Source organism: Thermothielavioides terrestris, chromosome 5 (assembly GCF_000226115.1).
Source record: "Thermothielavioides terrestris NRRL 8126 chromosome 5, complete sequence".
Classification (NCBI taxonomy): Eukaryota; Fungi; Ascomycota; class Sordariomycetes; order Sordariales; family Chaetomiaceae; genus Thermothielavioides; species Thermothielavioides terrestris.
This window is the reverse complement of record NC_016461.1, coordinates 109,142-128,097: the sequence shown is the minus strand read 5'-3', so window position 1 is coordinate 128,097 and position 18,956 is coordinate 109,142. Positions and strand designations below refer to the sequence as shown.

Sequence of the window (18,956 nt, the reverse complement as noted above, 5' to 3'; positions counted from 1 at the left end):
GCTGCCATTGATATTGCGCACCTCGCGCGGTCAATCCCTTGAAGAATTGGGATTGGTGTAATGCGCAAGGACATGGGCGCTCGACGGACACAGGTAGGGACCATCACCTGGTATGGTAACGTTGCGAGCATCCTCTTCTCTCTCATTTCTTTCCTTGTTCTCTCTCTTCCCTCCATCGCAGCAACTCTCTCCAGCCACTCTCGAGCCGGCAACGGACCTCCCAGTGAGCCCCTCCTCGGAGGGCCTTCTCCTCCCGACACGTCTTGTGTCGGGTCTCGGAAGGGGCTGGTCGTGAGCAAGGGCCGGCCTCCGGGCTTGCCCTGGCGATGGCTGCAAGAGCGAACTCCTTTTTCGGGCCATCATAGTCCGCGCCTGTTGTGTGCGTTTCATGCGCATGTTCCACAGAGGCGAGGCTCCAAAAGACCCGACATGAGCATTGATAGCTACGGGAGGGATTCCAACTTGCGGTCATGTTGATGCTCTGGTTTCGCGCTCCAATTCGTGCGTGTCAGCGTGCATGGCGGCCGACCTGGAAACTGGCAGTCTGGCAATTACGTCATCCTGCCCCTCCACGGCCCCGACCGATCATGGCCTGATCTGAACTCTGTTGGAAGTAGCCTGGAATGATCTCCTCTGCACACTGTAAAACGGCCGCCGTTGTGTTTGAGCAGCGACTGCCTTTGATCTGTCTACTCCGATATCCGGACCTGCGTTACTGACCTGCACGTTGTCTCTCTCTCCCTCCCTACCCGCAATGCCTTCCAAGTTTGAGCGCCTGCCGCTGAGCACCAGCGGGCCGCTGGAGTGCGCGCTCAAGGGCACCGTGCTGCTGAACCACCCCTACTTCAACAAGGGGTCCGCCTTCACCGCGGCCGAGCGCCGCGACTTCGAGCTGACGGGCCTGCTGCCGCCGAGCGTCCAGACGCTCGAGCAGCAGGCGCAGCGGGCCTACGAGCAGTACTCGGCGGGCGCGGACGACCTGGCCAAGAACACGTTCCTGACGTCCATGAAGGAGCAGAATGTGGTGCTCTACTTTAAGGTGAGACAGGCAGGCAGGCAGGCAGGACGCTACAGGGCGGCGAGTGTTCTCGGTGGTGAGAAATGGCCTGTTGATGACCTGTATGCGAGGGTAGTTGCTGCTGGACCACCTTGAGGAGATGTTCAGCGTCGTGTACACGCCGACCGAGGGCGAGGCCATCCAGAACTATTCGCGCCTCTTCAGGAGGCCGGAAGGGGTCTTTTTGAACATCCACGACATTGACCGCGTGCGCCATGATCTGTCGCTGTGGGGAACCGAAGACGACATTGACTACATCGTCGTCACGGGTAAGACGCTGCCAACCCCGGTACCACATGCGTGCCGCGACTAATCCGGCCCAGATGGCGAAGAGATCCTCGGCATCGGTGACCAGGGGTGCGGCGGCATCTTGATCTCCATCGCCAAGCTGGTTCTCATGACCATCTGCGCCGGGATACACCCGAACCGGGTGCTTCCCGTTGTGCTGGACTGCGGCACCGACAACGAGACTCTTCTGAACGACCCGCTGTATCTGGGACTCAGGGAGAAGCGGGTCCGGGGAGAGACGTACGACGAGTTGGTCGACACATTCATCCGATCAGCGCGCGAGCTGTACCCGAAAGCGTACATCCATTTCGAGGACTTTGGCTTCCAAAACGGTGAGTGACGGGGCGAGCAGCAGTCGACCTTTTGGAGTTGGACGGGCCGCTGAACGGGGGAACAGCACGGCGCCTACTCGACAAATGGCGGCCACAAATCCCATGCTTCAATGACGACGTGCAGGGAACCGGCTGCGTGACCCTTGCGGCCATCATTGCCGGTCTCCATGTGTCGAAGCAAAAGCTCGCCGATCTCCGCATGGTTGTGTTCGGCGCAGGGTCAGCAGGCGTAGGGATTGCGGACCAAGTCCGTGATGCCATAGCAACCGAGCGAGGCATCAGCAAAGAGGAGGCGTCCAAGCAGATATGGTGCGTACACACCCATACCCATACACACCCATCCGATTGACGCAATGCTGAGGGCCCCTCCTTACGGGTCAGGCTCATCGACAAGCCTGGGCTCCTAACAACCCAGGTCAAGAACCTCTCGGACGCCCAGAAGACTTATGCACGGTCGGAAGACTGGGGAGGAAAAAAGACGGACCTGTTGGGAGTGGTCAACGAGGTGAAACCGAACGTGCTGGTCGGCACTTCAACCGTGCCCAAGGCCTTCACCGAGGAGGTCGTCCGCGCTATGGCATCGCACGTGGAGCGGCCCATCATCCTCCCGCTCTCCAATCCGACCAAGCTGCACGAAGCGGTCCCTGCCGACCTGTTCGCATGGACCGACGGGAAGGCCCTCGTCGCCACGGGCAGCCCGTTCAAGCCTGTCAAGGGTCCGTGGGGGTCCGGGGGCGAGGAAGTCGAGATTGAGGTGGCGGAATGCAACAACAGCGTCGTGTTCCCCGGCATCGGCCTCGGCGGCGTGCTGTGCAGGACCAAGCTGGTCACCGAGAAGATGCTCATCGCGGCGGTGAACGGAGTGGTGGAGCTCAGCCCGGCGCTCCGGGACGACACGGCGCCATTGCTGCCGGGGGTCGACGTGGTCCGCGAGGTGAGCGTGCGCGTGGCGCGGAAGGTGATCCAGGCGGCGGTTGAAGAAGGCGTGGCGACGGAACAGGACATCCCGGAGGACGAGGGGGAACTGGACGAGTGGATCAAGGAGCAGATGTGGGATCCCGTGTACCGCCCGCTCAAACTCGTCGAGGCGCAGACTGCGAGTCGCCAGGCCAAAGGCGAGCTGCGGGTTGTCGGCAGCTTGCCCCAGAGGGCGTAGCAGGTGGCAGCTACCGCGACTTCCTCTCACATGACCATGATGTTGATGAATTATGTACACAGCGGAATTGGAGATGCTTTTCGCATGATCTGAGCGGCCGCAGCTTGTTGACGATGTGACGGTGTAGCGATTGAATCTGTGGATCCTTAACTTCACGGATAAGTCAACCCCGCAGTGAGAGGGTTAGGGTTGCGCCGGCTTTTTCACAATCTCCACGTGACCTGCTCACAGATCGGGCGACGGTAGGGTTTCCGATCCACACCAAAAATAATCGCGAAGCGCCTTCAATTTCCTGCGTCCCGAAAATTCGCCTTCCCCCCAATCGTCAAGTCGCATCTCCGCAACCACACCGTCACAATGGCCAAGATCTCGTGAGTACACGCCGTGCTGTCGCTTTCTACGCATTTTTCGATCAACGACCGTCAAATGCCGAGCCGCCACTCTCCGCCGCTGCGAAAGAGCTTGGAACTTTTGGGAGGGGTACAAGGGGACTCGCGAACGGATGAGAAGATGGGAAGAACTGGGAGAACGGCGGTCTCTGGCATGCGGCAGCTGGCGAGAAATCGTGGTGATTTTCTCTCTGCCGATGGCTAACCCGAGTCCCGAACAGGCGAGGTGCCCCTGGTGGCAAGCTCAAGATGACCCTGGGTCTCCCAGTGTACGTGCGATCCCATTCCCGCCCGCTCGAGACCCGACGACCCGATCAACCATTCCAGCCCGGCACGACGACCGTGGAAGACACAAGGACTGGAACGCTAATGCCGAGTACAGTGGTGCCATCATGAACTGCGCGGACAACTCCGGCGCGCGGAACCTCTACATCATCTCCGTCAAGGGTGTCGGCGCCCGCCTCAACAGGCTGCCCGCTGGCGGTGTCGGTGACATGGTGATGGCCACAGTCAAGAAGGGAAAGCCCGAGCTCCGGAAGAAGGTCCACCCCGCCGTCATCGTCCGCCAGGCCAAGCCGTGGAAGCGCTTCGACGGCGTCTTCCTCTACTTCGAGGACAACGCTGGTGTGGTACGTGACTTTGGGCGGGATATGCGGGGTGCAGGGTCGATCAGAGCCGTACGGCGGATCGTTGGCACCTGTTGACGCTTAGCTTCGCTCGCCTTGATGCCGCTGACAGCTAACAACTCGGCAGATCGTCAACCCCAAGGGTGAGATGAAGGGCTCCGCCATCACCGGCCCCGTCGGGAAGGAGGCCGCCGAGCTCTGGCCCCGTATTGCCAGCAACTCGGGTGTCGTGATGTAAGAGGGTTTTGTTTCCGGGAGGGGCGACGGGTCATCGGCGTGCGGGTTTTCGAGGAACGAACGATTCTGTCAACCGGGAATAATCTTCCGCCTTGAACGAGGAAGATAGGGATGAAAGGCCACTTAAAAGGCTTGGGCCGGATCGGCAGGCTTTGCATTTCTGGCTGCGGCGTGCTTGGGAGTCATACCACTGCATGATATACAGGTCAATTCAGAATCGGTTCTTCGACCCGGGTGCTGCGACCCAACGTTTCTTTGGCTGGCGAGCTCGGCACCGGTTTCCCTCCAGACACGATTTGAGTGGTTCGTCTTGGAGGTTGGCCTCGGCTCGGCCCCACAAGTCACACACGGGTCCAGTTTGAGCTACACAATTCTCAGCGTTCTCGGCGTTAGGACATCGATGAGCTACTCCCCACCGGCCGATCGTCCCTCCTACCATGCCTCTCGAGACGGATAGCCTCTTGTTCCTGTGTCACAAGTGGTTGTGGTCTCCTCCCCGTGGTATTTGCCGCGTGCGGCTAGGGTTTGTGGAGTTAGCGAGAGTCTGGTTGGGAATGAGTGCCTCAGCCGTGCTCCGGGACAAAGTGTTTGGGCCCGTTTCTGGCACCACCAGCAGTCGAGGCCTGATCCCGCGGTATTCATGTCCTTCCCCTCCAGCAGCCCAGCTTGGTTAGGGTTGGATTACGCCTAGAAACATGTTTACTAGATTGCCCGGGACTCCCGAGAACGCGAGGCTGCCAGCTCAACTCCAAGAGGGTGGCAGCTTTTCTGGTTAACCAGGACGGGCGTGGCCCATTTCAAGTCTCGCACATCGTGCACGCCAACGGCCAGCGCAAACACGATGCCGAGGGTGGGGACAGGCGACGTGAGAAAAATGCGTGGGTGCTTGCTCTCGGTGTCAAGGAGAGTCACGGCCGCGATATAGCAAGGAAGACAATGGGGAAAAGGATCGAGCAGATCATGACGGGGTAGCAACTCAATATGCTTTCAGCCAGACAGCCAACGCTCTCTTTCAAGTTCTTCTAGCAATCCCTATAATCCCCATCCAGTTGTCATGACATGGTTTCGACCTTCGCAGTGAAATCACAATGAGTTGCCACGGGACCACCATGGCCAACCACCTGAATGGAAAACCTGGAGTATTGGTCACGCCGGTTGATCTGCCGGGTTTTCGGGTCCCCTCGTGTTGGGCTGTGGAAACTGACCGGCACATCCGATCTCAACCTGATGCCACCAACGTTATGTATCTCCTGCCGCGTGCTCTCGAGAGGCACACAGCGTTAGGCAGCGGGCGAAGAATGGTCCAGGCGCTTGCAGTCTCCGTCACGTGTTGCCCCCGGGAGCAAGCATAAACCAAGAGACACGCTGGGCCGAACGCTTCGTCCCAGAGTCGGTGAGGCTCTTCATTGTGCCTTCAACGTAGCAAGATAGCATGTCAGTCAGGCACGGCAGACTCACGAGTAGCCATTACCGGACGGCTGACCTCCTTAGCCAGACACCAACACTTGCTGTGAGCACTCATGTGAGATGGCGCGGGCAATCTGGAGAGCCCCGTCGGCCAAGCGAGCTATCGATGCTTCAGTCACAACATAGCGCAGGACGTCGCAAATGCCACATCAGCGGTAGCAAAGGTCGTTCGCCCTAGGGCAGATATCTAGGTATATAAGGGAGAACGCTCGCAGCCTTCGGCAGCAATGGCTCAATCTTCCGGGCACACCCAATTCGAGAACCCTCATCGAACCCAACATTATCACCAAGACGCGATCTTACAGTGCTCAGCACGCCTCTCCCACAAGCACCAAGCTTCCCCTTACAGCCTTGTCCATGTAAGTCTAGCGCAACACGCTCAAGTCCTCCGCTGAGCAGCAGGTCTCGCGGCCTCCCACTGGACAGCGTACTGACGTTTCAAGCTCGAGAAACACTGACGCCGCCATGTGCACTTGCCGGTTTTACAGCTGCCCCAAGTGCGGACGAGACACGTTGACCAACAAAAAAATATGGGAGTGTGAGACATGGAAGCGACACCGTGAATGCGGTGATATCCGCACCGCCACACCCCCGTTCAAGGACCTTCCCCCGGGCATGCGCTACATGTGTCCGTATTGCGAAGGTCCTTGGCCGCCGATGAAGTCCGAGGATACAGTCACCAAGCCCGAGGGCAAAGCCAAAAAGCCCGTGAAAGGCGTCAAGCAGCGTGGTTCCCACTGAGGGGGAGAGGTAGAGTTAGCAGGCATCATACCTTAGTCTGTCGCTGTTGATCAGCGGGTGCTGCCGGCCAGCATTCTCTAGCCTCAATGCCAATTTTTGCTTTGCTTCTCTACATCAGTCTCAAGTTCAACTTGCAGCAGGTGATGCAGAGATTGAACGCTTCGTAGTTGCAAGTGGGGGACGAGGTTTCAATCATTCAACCGGCTGCTGCTAATGTGGAAGTTACATAGGTCGCTAGGGAGCGTGCAAAGCTGTAATGGCTGATTTCAACAGCAAAGCAAACATAGGTACTTGGTAGATACCTCCCTACTTCTAGGGCCTTCGAGGGTGGTCATGTACAGCCAAACCACCGGAAACTATCTCTCCGTACAATTGAGACTGAGATTCTGGCTGACACGGGAGCATGCGTTTCGATCACTCTCTGGTTATGCGAAAGAAGAGAAGACAAGCCGACGTCACGGCGGACTCACGACCTTCGCTGGCCAGAAGCGCAGCATGACTGGACGCTAGCAGCCCGGTTCGGAGTCCTCTTAGCAACCCTGCTTCCCATCAGCGCGATTCGATTCTGGACATGTACTGTTCCTTTGTTGAAGCGGTTCAGTGGGGAACTGTGACTGCTTGGTTGTCGCTCTGGATGACCCCTGACCCCTGAGACACATGAGGGGAACAAAGACCTTGTCAGTGTGCACAGTCCCGCGCTCCCCATCAACGGTAAACAACGAACAAGGAGGCTGGTTACAAACGATGGCTAGCTTCAGGAAAGGGTGTTGATATATAAAGCACCATGTCTCGTTGCCGTCTGCATGGCCATACAGTCATGTATATGCAGTTTCTGCGTGGAAGTTGCCGAAGGTCTGTGTTTCTTCTGAAATACAATCGGAGTCGCAGACCGACTTATCCTCCACCATGTCTTCGGTCCATCCCCGTAAGAGGCTGTCAAAGCAAACTCCTCCGGCCGACGCCGCTCGGGTGACGCAAGCCCCTGACCGGCGCTGCCCCAGCATCAACATCCCGATGGTCTGCTACCACAACTACGAAGCGCTCGACCACCCGCACCTCCACAAGATCTGCAGGATCGACCGCGAAATCCAGCAGCGGTGCATCATGTGCAACAACTCTCCCAATCCGGACTTCCTCTGCAGGGACTGCAAGGGCGCGCAGTATTGCTCGTGGGAGTGCAAAGTCGACGACCAGCAGCACCACGCCCTCGTCTGTGGCCAGTGGTCCAGCTTCGCCATGGGGAAGCGCCCCAACAAGGACTCGGCCCGCATCCTCATCTTCCCCGCCAAGAGCGCCACGCCCGTGTTCGCCTGGGCCCGGATGACACAGTCCCCTGGCGAGGAGACCGAGCGGCTCCGAGTGCGCCACCCGGAGATGGTGCCCTTCCGCACCGAGAACATCGCGCCGTGGACGACCAACCCCTACGCTAAAGCCGGCCGCATCGGCTGCATCAACGAGTGCCGCGCCCTGGCCGCGCGCGGCAAACCACTCGGTCACGGCCTGTTCGTGCTGGAGTGGGACCTACGCCCGCCCCCGGGTAGCGACCAGCCGCCGTCCCACGTCAGCATCGACTGGATCAACAAGTCGATCATGACCGTGACCGCCCCGGCGACGGGCACCGCGGCGTCCCTCACGGACAGCATCCGGCCCGGCCATGCCTGGCTCTGGACCGGCCCCATCATGGTCATCTCGCTCAACCTGGCGCTGACCAGCGCCCAAGCCGAGCGGCACTTCGTGCTCGACCACGTCGACCTGCGCGACTTCCGCCACGCCGTCGACTTCTTCTCCCTCAACCTGCGCAACCCCTGCCTGCCGTTCGCTCACCCCCACCACGCACCTCTGTCTCCGGCGCCGTCCCTCGCGCCGCCGACCACGCCCCCATCCCGACCCCAATCCCAGCACAAACAGTTCCAAGGGTTCTCCAAACCCACCGCCTCCTCCCATGCCCGCCGCTCTATCGCCAAGATGCGCAGCCAGCTGAAAACCAACCGAAAACACCTAACCGCCCCCTCCAAGCCACCAGCACCCTCCTCTCCCGGCAACCACCCCCGCCCTGCTGCCCCCCCAGCCATCCGCTTCCGACTCCCCACCCTCCCAGCAATCAAGCTCAACGAGCCGCACGTCCCCGTCATGCACGCCCTGCACCAGCGCCGGGACCCAACCGCGCTGACACCGCCACCACCGCCGCCACCGCCGCTGTTGGAGGCGGTCTGCATCAGCCGCGACCTGCCGCCGCCGGCCGGGGGCACGCTGCAGGGCGTGTCGGCGCTGTGCGCGCGGCTCGGGCTGGCGTGGGTCGTCCGGGCGGTGCTGGCGCACGGGGAGGAGCTGGATTGGTTGTATGAGGGTTTTTACGGGGCGGCGTCTGCTGCTGCTGTTGCTGCTGGGGATGGGGATGGAAACGGAGGCGGTGGATCGGATGAGAATGACAACAAGAGGAGTGGCGGAAGCGGGGATACTGAACAGGGCAACAACAGCATCCCCACTCTCCTGGACGAGGTGCTCAGCCTGGACGAGAAGACGGGCGTGCTGCAGCGGCGGCGGCTGCCGCGGTCGGGCGACGGCATGGTGATCTTCCACGGCGCCGGCGGCAGACTGCTGACAGAGCATGTGTACGCGCTGCTCCGGTTCATCGAGGAAACCGCGGGGGGAGTGGAGCAGGCCGAGCACACGCCCGAGAAGTTCAGGGCGTTCTGGGACCGGCTGAAGGCGGATGACAGCGAGAACATTCCCGCCGATATCCCCTCGCCGTATGACCTGATGCCGGAGCCAAGCGGCCAGAGCGGGTCAAAGCTCGCCGAGAGGTTCGTGGTGTGCAAGCAGGTGTTCGGACGGCTGGTGGAGGAGAATGCACCGCTGGCCTGAGGGAAGCCACTGGCGCAGGTCAGTCAAAACCGCAATCATCTTGTCCATCAGACTGATCCAATGCCCGGAATCACCATTCAATTTCCACCGGACTTTGCAAGACCAAGACTGTATTTTCCTGCTGCTCTTGATACTCAGCAGTAGTGTCACAGATTATGTACGTACGTAAATGCGAATGCAATCGAAAAACCCATGGACTCGCTGTCCCCAACCGAATGTTGATGATCCAGCCATGCACCGTGCACCGGTTGAGCGCCATGCAAATGCAAGCCAAGCAGACATGCCCAGTCCCCAATGCGCCAGATCCTCCATGCCAACGCCTGCAGACAACCAGAATCATGTCCCAGCCCAGCCTTTCCAGGATCGCCGCCAGGCTCCAAAAGCCAATACTGTATGAAAGATGAGACGCCATATGGCAAACAAGAAAAGATGGTGAAAAGAAGAGAGCTATCCACATCCCATTAGATGCCGTCCCCATTCGCGGACCGCGGACGCAGGCCCCCGAACCATATACAGACCATCCCCACGCACCTGTTGAAGGCGTCAAAACCGCTCATCCGGAGCGCATTGCTGTCACCGGTTCCTTCATCATGCGGGCCCATCGGTGAGGCCACCCAACAGCCCGGTCTCTCTTCTCTCTCACTTCCAGTCAAGACATCCGCCCCGAGGGACCCGTGGGACCGAACGGATAAGGGTACGGCGGGGGCTGCTGCAGGTATCCCTGGTGCGGTTGGGCCGGCTGCAACAGCACGGGAGGAGGAGGAGGAGGAGGACCCTGCGGCAACGCCAGCGGACCAGGGCCGAGGCCATGCATCGACGCAGGCGTAGCGGTGCCGGAACGCCCGGCGGAGCTGGCATCTGTCGCCTGCGTCGTGGTGTTCTGGTCGGCTGGGGCCGGGGTCGTGCTGTTCGTGCTGCTGGCCGCCTTCTCGGCCTTCTTGTTCGCCAGCGTGTTGCGCCGCTTCTCGACCGCCCCTTGCATCTCGCCCGACGCCCATCGTCCTGTCTCGAGTTAGCTGACATGACCCCCTCAGAGAAAAATCGGACGACGGGAAAGAACCACTTACTCCGCATCGACCAGCTCATCTTCTCTGACTTGGTCATCTCGGCATACGGCTTTTCGAAGTCGCCGTTGCCGTGCGCCGCAGCGCCTGCCTTGGTCTCGCTCGCCGAATGGCCCTTGTTGCCGCGCGCGCCCTTGCCGCCGGGCTTGGAGTTGTTGGCGCTGGATGGCCCATTTGCTGGCGTCAGGGGCCGCGAAGCGGCCTGCGAAGAAGAAGCCCCGTTGTTCGTGAGCTTGATCTTCGTGATCGGCTTCTTCACGGACGGCGGAGGCGGGGGCGGGGGAGGCGCCCCAGGAGGGAAGGCCGGGCTCGCGTTGAACGTGTGCAGGAACGGCCCTGACGCCTGCGCCGGCACAGGCTGAGAGCCGTTGCCCGCGTCGTGGCCCGCCGGGCTGGGCATGAAGTTGAAAAACTTCGTGCCGACGGGCTGCTGCAGCGGCGGCGGGGTTGACGCGGCCGGGACGGACGCCGACGCAGCTGCCGGTGGCGGGGGAGGTTGGGTCGTTTCCTTTTTGCGCGGGCCGCGCTTCTTCTGCTCCACGGGCTCCGGCTTCTGCGCGGGCGGCCCCCTCCGCCTCTGCGGCCGAGGCTCCAGCTCCGGGTCGTTCTCAAGCGCAAAGTTGCGCTTGCGCTTGTCCCGCAGGGAGTAGGCGGACTCGACCGTCTCTGCCGTGCGGGCAGTTGCCTCGGACGACGCGGTCGACGGCCTCGACCCGGGCTGCGTGGCGGTGGCGGATGCGTTGCTGTAGAAGGACGAGCTGATGATCTCGCCCCCCGCTTGCGGGCCTTTCCCGCCGCGCACACGCTTTGGCTTGCTGACCTCCCCGCCGAAGCCAGCCGGGACGGAGGTTGGCGGCTCGGCGACCGCGGCGGCGGCGCGGCCGCGCCTGCGCAAGACTTTGGTCTTGCCGTTCGCCTCGTCCTCGTCCTCCGTCTGGTTGTTGTCTGCTTCTGCGACGGCGGGGATTTGGTCCTGGTCATCCGGCAGCACCGTCCCGCGGGATCGTGCTGCGCGCCCTTTTCGAGGTAATTCCCCAAAGCTCTCGGCGAGCTGGGCTTGCTCCTGCCCCTCGGGCTCGTCGCCGTTCGCCGTGGCGGTCCCGGGCCTGCGCCTCTGGCGCCGAGCGGGGCCAAACAAGACGCCAACCGCGGGGGTGCCGGACCGGCTCGGATCCTTGCTCTGGTCCGACACGTAGCGCGGCTTCCTGACGCGCTTGCCCTCGATGACGTTCTCCTCGGCGAGTTCGGCGCCCTTCTCGGTCCTTCTCCGGAGCCGATTCTCGGGCATCTCCCAGCGCTGCTCTTCGGGGTTCTGCCGGCCGATTTGCGTCGGGTGGGTGTTAAGCTTGAACCCGTGTGCCTGCGCCATGATGCGGTCCTCCTCCTTCTGGTGCTCCAGGGCGGGGTCATCAATGTACGGTTTGGGGGCACGAACTCCGCGCACCTCGAACGCGGGGGGGCCCTTCACGACGTCGTCGAAATGGCGGCGCCAGGGCAACGGCTCGTCGGCCTTCTGGCGATTCTCCCAGTTGACGATCGTCTTGTCGTTGGCCTGGCGGCGCTTCGCGTTCTCCTCATCATCCAGGTACTTCTTGAGCTCGTTGTATTCCTGCTGGTACGCATGCATGGCCTCTATGGCGGCAGCGACGGTCTCGTAAAGGTGCTCGTTGGAGAAGTCTTGCCACCCCTCAAACGCCTCGACGAAGTCGTTCGGGTCGCGGATCTTGGGGAACAAGTATTGTTTGCTCGGATTCCGAGTCACTTCCACGGGCTCCACCGGGCCGTTCCGTGGGATTTGCTCATCAACCGCATCTTCAGCCTCCTGCTCGTCATCGACGGCGTCCTCCTGGTCCGCGGCGTCGTCAGCCGGGGCTGGAGATGGAGCAGCTGTGAACTGTCCAGACTCGGCCACCTGTGAGTTCTGGGGGAGCTCTTCCTCGACTGTGATTTCCGGATTTTCAGGTCGCACTGCCACGACAGTGGACGTTTCCGCCGACTCAGTCGTGGATGAAGGAGTTTGCGAATCTCCGTCCTGGGCATGTGCAGACTTGTAGCGGCGGGCGCATTCGTTGTTGAATTCGATCATGGAAATGGGTGGCTCGCCTCTCTCCTGCCGTCTCTTCTTTTCCTTCTTGTACAGCGCGAAGAATTCACTGGCCTTCAGACGACGACGCGCATCCCATTCCATCTCGGCCGGCTTTTTCTCGGCAGGGGCAGGGGCAGCGGCGGGTGTTGATGTTGGGGTAGAATCGTCCTTCGCAGGCTCGGCGGGATACACCCACTCTGTAAAGGGTCCAGGGAGGGCCACGTCCTCGTCTTCGTATGGTGTGAGATTCAAGTGAGAGGCGAAGGGAGTTTCCGAATTGTAAATGCGCTCCAGCTGTTTGAGTCTTGCTGGCCCGGTCGGTTTCGTGGCCTGGCGGGAAGGTGCACGGGAAACGGGAGGAATGGATGTGGCACCTGCATCAAGTTCAGAAGCAGGCGGTGCTGAGGGTTCCTCTACCGTCGTTGCATCCTGGGCTGCGGGGTTCTCTGGCGCAGTTTTTTCAATTGTTGCTGCGAGTGCCGATGGCTCTTGCTGGGGGTGATGCGTTTGCTCGGGCAGTTGCACAGGCCGCTCACTCGTTGAATCGGCTTCTGCCACAGCCGTCGGCGACACGATCAAGTCGGTGGGCAGGCTTGCGGCGTCCTTTTCGGGGGCGCGCTCTGCGTGCTCTGCGAGTTCAATCTCGGGGCCGGGCGTGAGTGAAATGGGTTCAGGCGCAATCGGCGGTTTTTCGTCGGCTGGCTCGGGAATGAGACTTTTGTCAATCACCTCGTCTTCAGCAGCGACAGACACCTCATGTTTGATTGATGCCGAGGGTTGCACACGCGGCGTGGGCGGCAGCCCTCGTGCGCGAGCCTCATCGCTTTCATCTGAAGACGTCTGCGGCGACTCGGCCTCGCGGGCCGAGGAGCGATCCGACTCCTCCGCCGGCGCGCCCGGGCCCATGTTGGGCACGCTGACCAGGATGGTGTCCTGCACCTCGTTGTCGGAGGGCTGGTCGACGTAGGCACTGGCATCTGGAGACAGCTTCTTGGATGGGTGACGGCGGCGGGAAGAAGCCGGCCGAGCGGGCGCCGGAGACTTGTCGGCGCGGTGATGGCGCTTGGGATTTGATGCGAAGCCATCGGACTCCTCACCAGAGTCGTCGTGGACGCCTTTCCTCCTGCGGCCGCGGGCGCTGGGCGTGACAGCGGCCGGCTTGGCGAACAAATCATTCTTTGGCGCCGGGAGACCGAGGTCGTCATCGATCATCTCCTGGGTGTAGTCAATCCGGGCCCGCTTCCGCAATGAGTGGCCCCCCTTTGAATGGCCCTCATCATCGGCCGCGCCGTCGTAAGACGTCTCAAACGTCCGGGACCGCTTGCGGGAAGGGCCGGCAGCAGCCATGATGGAGTCTGCGGCCGACGGTGACTCAAAGCTGGAAGACGAGAGATGAAAGGTCGCGCTGCGGGCGGGCCGGTCCGTCCGGGAGGTGGCACGCAGTGCGTGGTCAGCCGCAGGAGACGAGGCGCGATGGGGCGTGGTGATGTTGGTTTGCCGGGCCTTGCCGCCTCGCTGGGGCGCTGTGTGAGGCATCCTCAGGGCCGGGGGAAGCGCGGAGGCTTCGGGAGTGCTCGGGCTGGCCGAGTCTGAAAATGGCGGCGTGTGGTGAGTCTGGGGAGGGTGAGAGAGCGAGTGAGACGGGAGAGAGGCACGCTTCTTTGCGCCGCGACCGCGACTGCTGCTGCGGCGGCGGCCCATCAGCCGTGGCTGTTAATTCAATCCGCACACCAGCAGCACTTGCACGAGCTTCCTCGGCCGCCTGCTGTGTGCAAACCGGTGTGTGGACGGAGCCGTGGTGTTGGCGGAGAGGCGGAGAGGCGCGTATGAGTGGCCGGTCGGCTGCGGCGAAAAAAGAGCTTCGCACTAAAGCGTCCAGGCGGGCTTCCCACTCAACGTGTCAGGGTCAAGCAAGGCCAATGCCCGTCTCCAGTTGGTCGCTTATTCGACTGTTGCCGACAAGGAGAGAAAGAAATGCGCAGGCCGGGACGGGGCAAAAAAATACAAGAGACCAAAGCAGTGGCAAGCAGGATGGCCTGGCTTGGCCTGGCTATTGTCTGAACGGCACAATAGCAGTGCCAGGCGTTGAATATCAGGCCGAGTTGTCGGCGTGCTGGTTGCCCTCCCTGCGTGTTAGATTTCTTCTCACGTCAATTTCTGGAGGTTCCCGAATAAGCCAGGCCCAATCGCACTCCGACACAGTCGTGCCATCGGCTGAGCCCCACTCCCACTCCCGCCAGCTGGTGTCAGCTGCGGCCTCACAGTCTCACATGAGTGTAGCTGGCTCCCAAGCCAATGAATGGGCTGCCGTCAGGGCCATGCTGGTTGGGTTCCATGTGACGCAACTTGCAGCGATTACAGGCTGCTGTGCTCCGCCGCAACCTCAGTGGTCAACGCCGACGCTCTCCTGTACCCCCCTTTGTACATACCAACAGCATCAAACAACGGACCAGCGCATGTGCGGAATACAGTGAATCTCTCGTCAACGTGATCTTGTCCATACGCATCGCATCTACATCTGCCAACCCCTAAATCCATTCGGCGCGCTCCCTCGCCCCGAATCCCGCAGAAATGGCCAGCAAGCGGTCGAAGGCGGCTCCCACCGACGACGAGCTGGGCGAGCTGTTCGAGGGCATTGGCGACGACGCGGCCCCCAAGAAGACGTCAAAGGCCAAGCCGGGCGCTCCCAAGTCGAAACCCGATGCGGCTGCTGAAAACGATATCCTCGCCGAGCTTGAGAACGAACTCGGCGAGACGGCGCCCTCCCGACCGCACACCCCGCGCGTCCGCGATACTGCGCCCAAACCATCCCCTGCGAAGAGGGCATCAACCTCCACCCCTCCGCCGCCGCCGCCCGGCACCGACACTGCCACCGCCAGTGCCCCGCGCAGATCCGTCGAGAGCACCGCGTCCCGTCACACAAGCCTGACCCCGAGCGCGACCAGCTCCGAGCCGCACGAGCCCGAGAAGAAGGCCCAAGCGGCGCAACCAGCCGCAAGCAGCGGGGGCAGCTGGTGGGGAGGGCTGTTGTCCACCGCCGCGGCCGCCATGAAACAGGCCGAGGCTGCGGTCAAGGAGATTCAGCAGAACGAGGAGGCCAAGAAGTGGGCGGACCAGGTCCGCGGGAACGTCGGCGCTCTGCGGGGTCTTGGTTCGTTTCTGTCCTCAGCTCTCTCGCATAAGACACCGGAGCAATGCTAACATCAACATGCGCCCCATGTCAGGCGACGAACTCCGGCACCGTGCCCTGCCCACCTTCACCAACATCCTGCACACGCTCGCCCCGCCCATCTCGTCGCACGAGCGCCTGCTGATCCACATCACGCACGACCTCGCCGGCTACCCGTCGCTCGATCCGCTCATCTACGGCGTCTTCAGCCGGGTCATGTCCCAGGTGGAAGGCGGCGACCTGCTGGTGATCCAACGCGGACAGGAGTCCACGCTGCGCACCCCGTCGGCCGAGAAAGCCGGCGGCCTCTTCGGCGGCGGCGGCGCGCAGCAGTCATCCGCCGGGTGGCGGGACGGGCCGTGGTGGCGGCAGGCCGACGCGCCGCGCGACCTGGGCCTCGTGCACGGCCTCGTCGAGGGCACCAAGCTGTGCCGGGCGAACGCCGAGGGTTACGCGGCCGAGTACTTCGCGGCGCACGGCGGGATCGAGCGGGCGCGCCAGCGGGCGCACGAACCGGTCAGCGAGTCCAACCCCGTGCGCAGCTCGGACCTGTTCCTGTCGGTGCAGGCCGTGCGCGTGCCGAGCGACCAGACGCTGTTCGCCGGGTCGGCGGCCGAGGAGAAGGAGAAGCAGGAGTCGGTCGTGGCCGAGGAGGAGGAGGACGACGAGGTGTGCTTTGCCGTGTTCATCCTCGACCCCGTGCACGAGATCCAGTACGCGACTGTCAGCCAGCGCGTGCCGGCGCGGTGGATCCGCTGGCTGGATGCCCCGGCCACGCCGCTGACGCCCGCGAGCGGGGATGAGGACTTCCAGGCCGAGTTTGGCCGGGTGCCCGAGGAGATCCGCGAGATCATCGAGAGCGGCGGGGTGGACCCCCGCGAGTGGGTGGCCGAGTGGGTGGAGGAGGCTCTCAGCCTTGCTGTTGGCGTCGTCGCGCAGCGATACGTTGCGCGCCGGATGGGCGTGGGCGAGGGCGGCATTGGCAAGGGCAAGCAGAAGGTCGAGAGCGTGCTGGAAGGTGGAGGGAACTAGGCGGCTAGGGCCGGTCTGATCTGGTTGCGGTGCCCCCTGTTTGGTGTTGCGTGCTGGGCTGCTTGCTTGGAAACGCGATGTTAACGGGAAGTGAGAGAGACTATGAGGAGGGGGCTAATCAGTCGTGCCGCGGAGCCTTTTCCAGGAGCGTTTTATATTTTCGCCTGGCGCTGTTGAGCTATCAAGTACTGCCAACTGTCAATCCGACTTTGTATGAGCTCTTCAAGTGATTCTCTCCTTAACCTAGTCGACGTGGTGGTCACTGAGTATTGAAGACCGTTCCTCTCCTTCTCGCAATACCTAGCAGGCTGGTCATCTCGGGCTTCATCTTCGCGAGAAGTGGTAGCCCTTTACTCGGTACAAATAGCCGTAGTAGCACTATTACTTCTGCAAGCTTGAATACCCAGGCGAGGGCCTCCAGAACAAGCATACAAAATTCGAAAGAAGTTGAAAATGTCACAAAAGATTCCAATCCCTCACGCCATTTCTCCTCCAAACTAATCTCGACATGCGTACGTGCAAGCCTCACCGCATAAACCGTGCTCGTCCAACTTGGCCAAACAGGCGTCGCTATTACCTGCAAGTAGCCGAACACAGCGGGATGAAACTAGGCTGAGCTGGCTCGGCACTTAGGGTCGTCCGCATGTCCCTAGATCACGCCCTCCAGCTGTCTGCGCACCCATCAAATAGAGTGAAAGGTACCAAGTGGGCTGGGCGAAGATGGACTGGATGAAGCTGGAGGCTCTGTCTGTTCAACCGATGGCTTGGATGAAGACAGACCGCTGTCCAGGGACTGACCAGGGATCACAATCCCACAGCGTCCAAGATCCCTCCTCCAATGTCTGGCGAGAGGCTCTTCGAGATGGATCCCAAGATCCAGTGGCAGACTTCGGTGGTGATCAGGGGATAACTGGCGCGGGCCGGGTTCCTGTCCTCTCAAGGACTTAAGCCTGAGTCAACGGCAGCTCAATTCTCCATCGCATAGCTAAAAGAGAGAACCCCTTGCGAGGCATTGTGGGCGGCGGCCACGATCTCCCTCGCGACTGGACTAGCCAGCTTCGCTTGTTGTTCTTGTTCCGTTTCTCTAATGAAGGCTCAGTAATTGGGACACAAAATGGAACGAGTTATGCGGAGATAACGCTGCGGCGGCAGCACCCACATTGTCAACAGCTGAGTGCCCAGGACAAAGAGCCTGGTGTACGCGGCGAGCAAAGCCTCGAAAGCAGAGACCGCGTGGCTGTCGAGGCTGTCGGACCCTGGCTCCAGCCTGCCGGTCACGGTCCTCAGCGCGTGGGCAGATTCGGCCAGGCTGGACTTGAGGACGTCTCCGAGGTTGGGATGCACGACGGGCGCGTCGGCGATGCAGCGGCTGAGCTGGTCGGCGTGCAGGCGGAACACCTGCAGTCGCGCCGACAGTCCCGAGAGCCGCGCCTGAAGCGCACCGTCGCCGACAACGCCGGCGGTGACGGCCTTTTGGATTTTGGCGGCCGTTGCCTGGGCTTCTCCCGACAGAGCGGACGACGTTGTGGCTGCGATGCTCTTCGAGAAGTCGTCCATGCCGCAACTGACGGATTGATTTGATCCAGAATCTCGAGTGGAGTGGAAGCTGACGCCTGTGGAATGCGGGGCTAGGCTACACCTAACTGCACAAGGTGCTTCCGCTACGATCCCCACAATCAAACACTCAGCACAGAGCTATGGACGCGTCGCGCCCGTGTCTCGGCCGAATGTCATGAAACTCCTGAATCAAGTCGACAAAGCGTGTCTGGGATCGGGCGTCAATTACGCGGACGCGACGAAATATCAGCTGATGTTAAGTTCGCCCAATCAATCTAACAAATGCACGCCCTTCCCACTGATTACTGCCGCCGCAGCACCGCTCAGTGGGAAACCAGTTCGAATTTCCCCCATAGAAAACACTCTGCGTCAGCAATGCTTTTCTCGATCGGAAGTATCATGAGGTTAACTGCCATAGATAGAGGGGTGACTGCCTCTGGCTGCTCCCTGTCCCCCGAGCCCGGGGCCGCTTCTCTCGCGGCGTGTGTCACTAGCCTGTCACTCGGCCTTCGCCGGAAGGGCATCCAGGGCTGCATCTGCTGCTACGAGACCTCTTATTGCTAAAAGCATGTATAGGCATCAGCCCTTTTTCAGAGATTGCTGACCCCACGGTACTGCCTTTGAGCCGTCCTTCGTCCGGTATCCTAGCGAAGTCCTGCGCTTCTGCGTTTCCCAGCCAGCAAGTAGTCCAGTTCTCGACTAAAGCTGTCTGTGTGTCTCCCCGGTGAACTATCAATAAGTCGTGCCTTAGCTTTCCATTGGTGGACCGGATTGTCCCGGTGAAGATATTATTTCAGGTCTTGAAGGGTCGAGAACTCCGTTCGCTATGTTGTTTTCTTCGGAGCTTGGCCAAATGTTGTATGACCAACCTTACTACGCAGACGAACTGT

At 61.2% G+C, this 18,956-nt stretch overlaps 6 protein-coding genes across 6 annotated transcripts; 4 read left to right on the top strand and 2 right to left on the bottom strand.

Moving 5' to 3' along the window:
* The first annotated feature begins 616 nt into the window (after positions 1-616).
* THITE_2120596 (uncharacterized protein) lies at positions 617-2,838 on the top strand. The gene is made up of 5 exons (XM_003656115.1): positions 617-1,039; positions 1,134-1,326; positions 1,381-1,677; positions 1,743-1,986; positions 2,059-2,838. The coding sequence occupies exons 1-5, from the start codon at positions 755-757 to the stop codon at positions 2,831-2,833; spliced, it is 1,794 nt and encodes a 597-aa protein (XP_003656163.1). The 5' UTR covers positions 617-754; the 3' UTR covers positions 2,834-2,838.
* Positions 2,839-3,133: 295 nt separating this feature from the next.
* On the top strand, positions 3,134-4,331 carry THITE_73720 (60S ribosomal protein L23). The gene is made up of 4 exons (XM_003656114.1): positions 3,134-3,204; positions 3,444-3,491; positions 3,605-3,851; positions 3,976-4,331. The coding sequence occupies exons 1-4, from the start codon at positions 3,191-3,193 to the stop codon at positions 4,084-4,086; spliced, it is 420 nt and encodes a 139-aa protein (XP_003656162.1). The 5' UTR covers positions 3,134-3,190; the 3' UTR covers positions 4,087-4,331.
* A 2,868-nt stretch (positions 4,332-7,199) lies between these two features.
* On the top strand, positions 7,200-9,158 carry THITE_115391 (uncharacterized protein; the record flags this gene model as incomplete). The annotated part of the gene is made up of 1 exon (XM_003656113.1): positions 7,200-9,158. The coding sequence occupies one exon, from the start codon at positions 7,200-7,202 to the stop codon at positions 9,156-9,158; it is 1,959 nt and encodes a 652-aa protein (XP_003656161.1).
* Positions 9,159-9,807: 649 nt separating this feature from the next.
* THITE_157616 (uncharacterized protein) lies at positions 9,808-14,009 on the bottom strand (the record flags this gene model as incomplete). Its single annotated transcript, XM_003656112.1, has 2 exons — positions 9,808-10,160; positions 10,226-14,009. 2 exons carry the CDS (start codon positions 14,007-14,009, stop codon positions 9,808-9,810), a joined length of 4,137 nt encoding a protein of 1,378 aa, XP_003656160.1.
* A 657-nt stretch (positions 14,010-14,666) lies between these two features.
* THITE_2120588 (uncharacterized protein) lies at positions 14,667-16,639 on the top strand. The gene is made up of 2 exons (XM_003656111.1): positions 14,667-15,459; positions 15,533-16,639. Exons 1-2 carry the CDS (start codon positions 14,880-14,882, stop codon positions 16,507-16,509), a joined length of 1,557 nt encoding a protein of 518 aa, XP_003656159.1. The 5' UTR covers positions 14,667-14,879; the 3' UTR covers positions 16,510-16,639.
* Positions 16,640-17,466: 827 nt separating this feature from the next.
* Positions 17,467-18,148, bottom strand: THITE_2120586 (uncharacterized protein). The gene is made up of 2 exons (XM_003656110.1): positions 17,669-18,148; positions 17,467-17,593 (listed from the first exon to the last, which is right to left on the bottom strand). The coding sequence occupies exons 1-2, from the start codon at positions 18,064-18,066 to the stop codon at positions 17,476-17,478; spliced, it is 516 nt and encodes a 171-aa protein (XP_003656158.1). The 5' UTR covers positions 18,067-18,148; the 3' UTR covers positions 17,467-17,475.
* Positions 18,149-18,956: the final 808 nt, after the last annotated feature.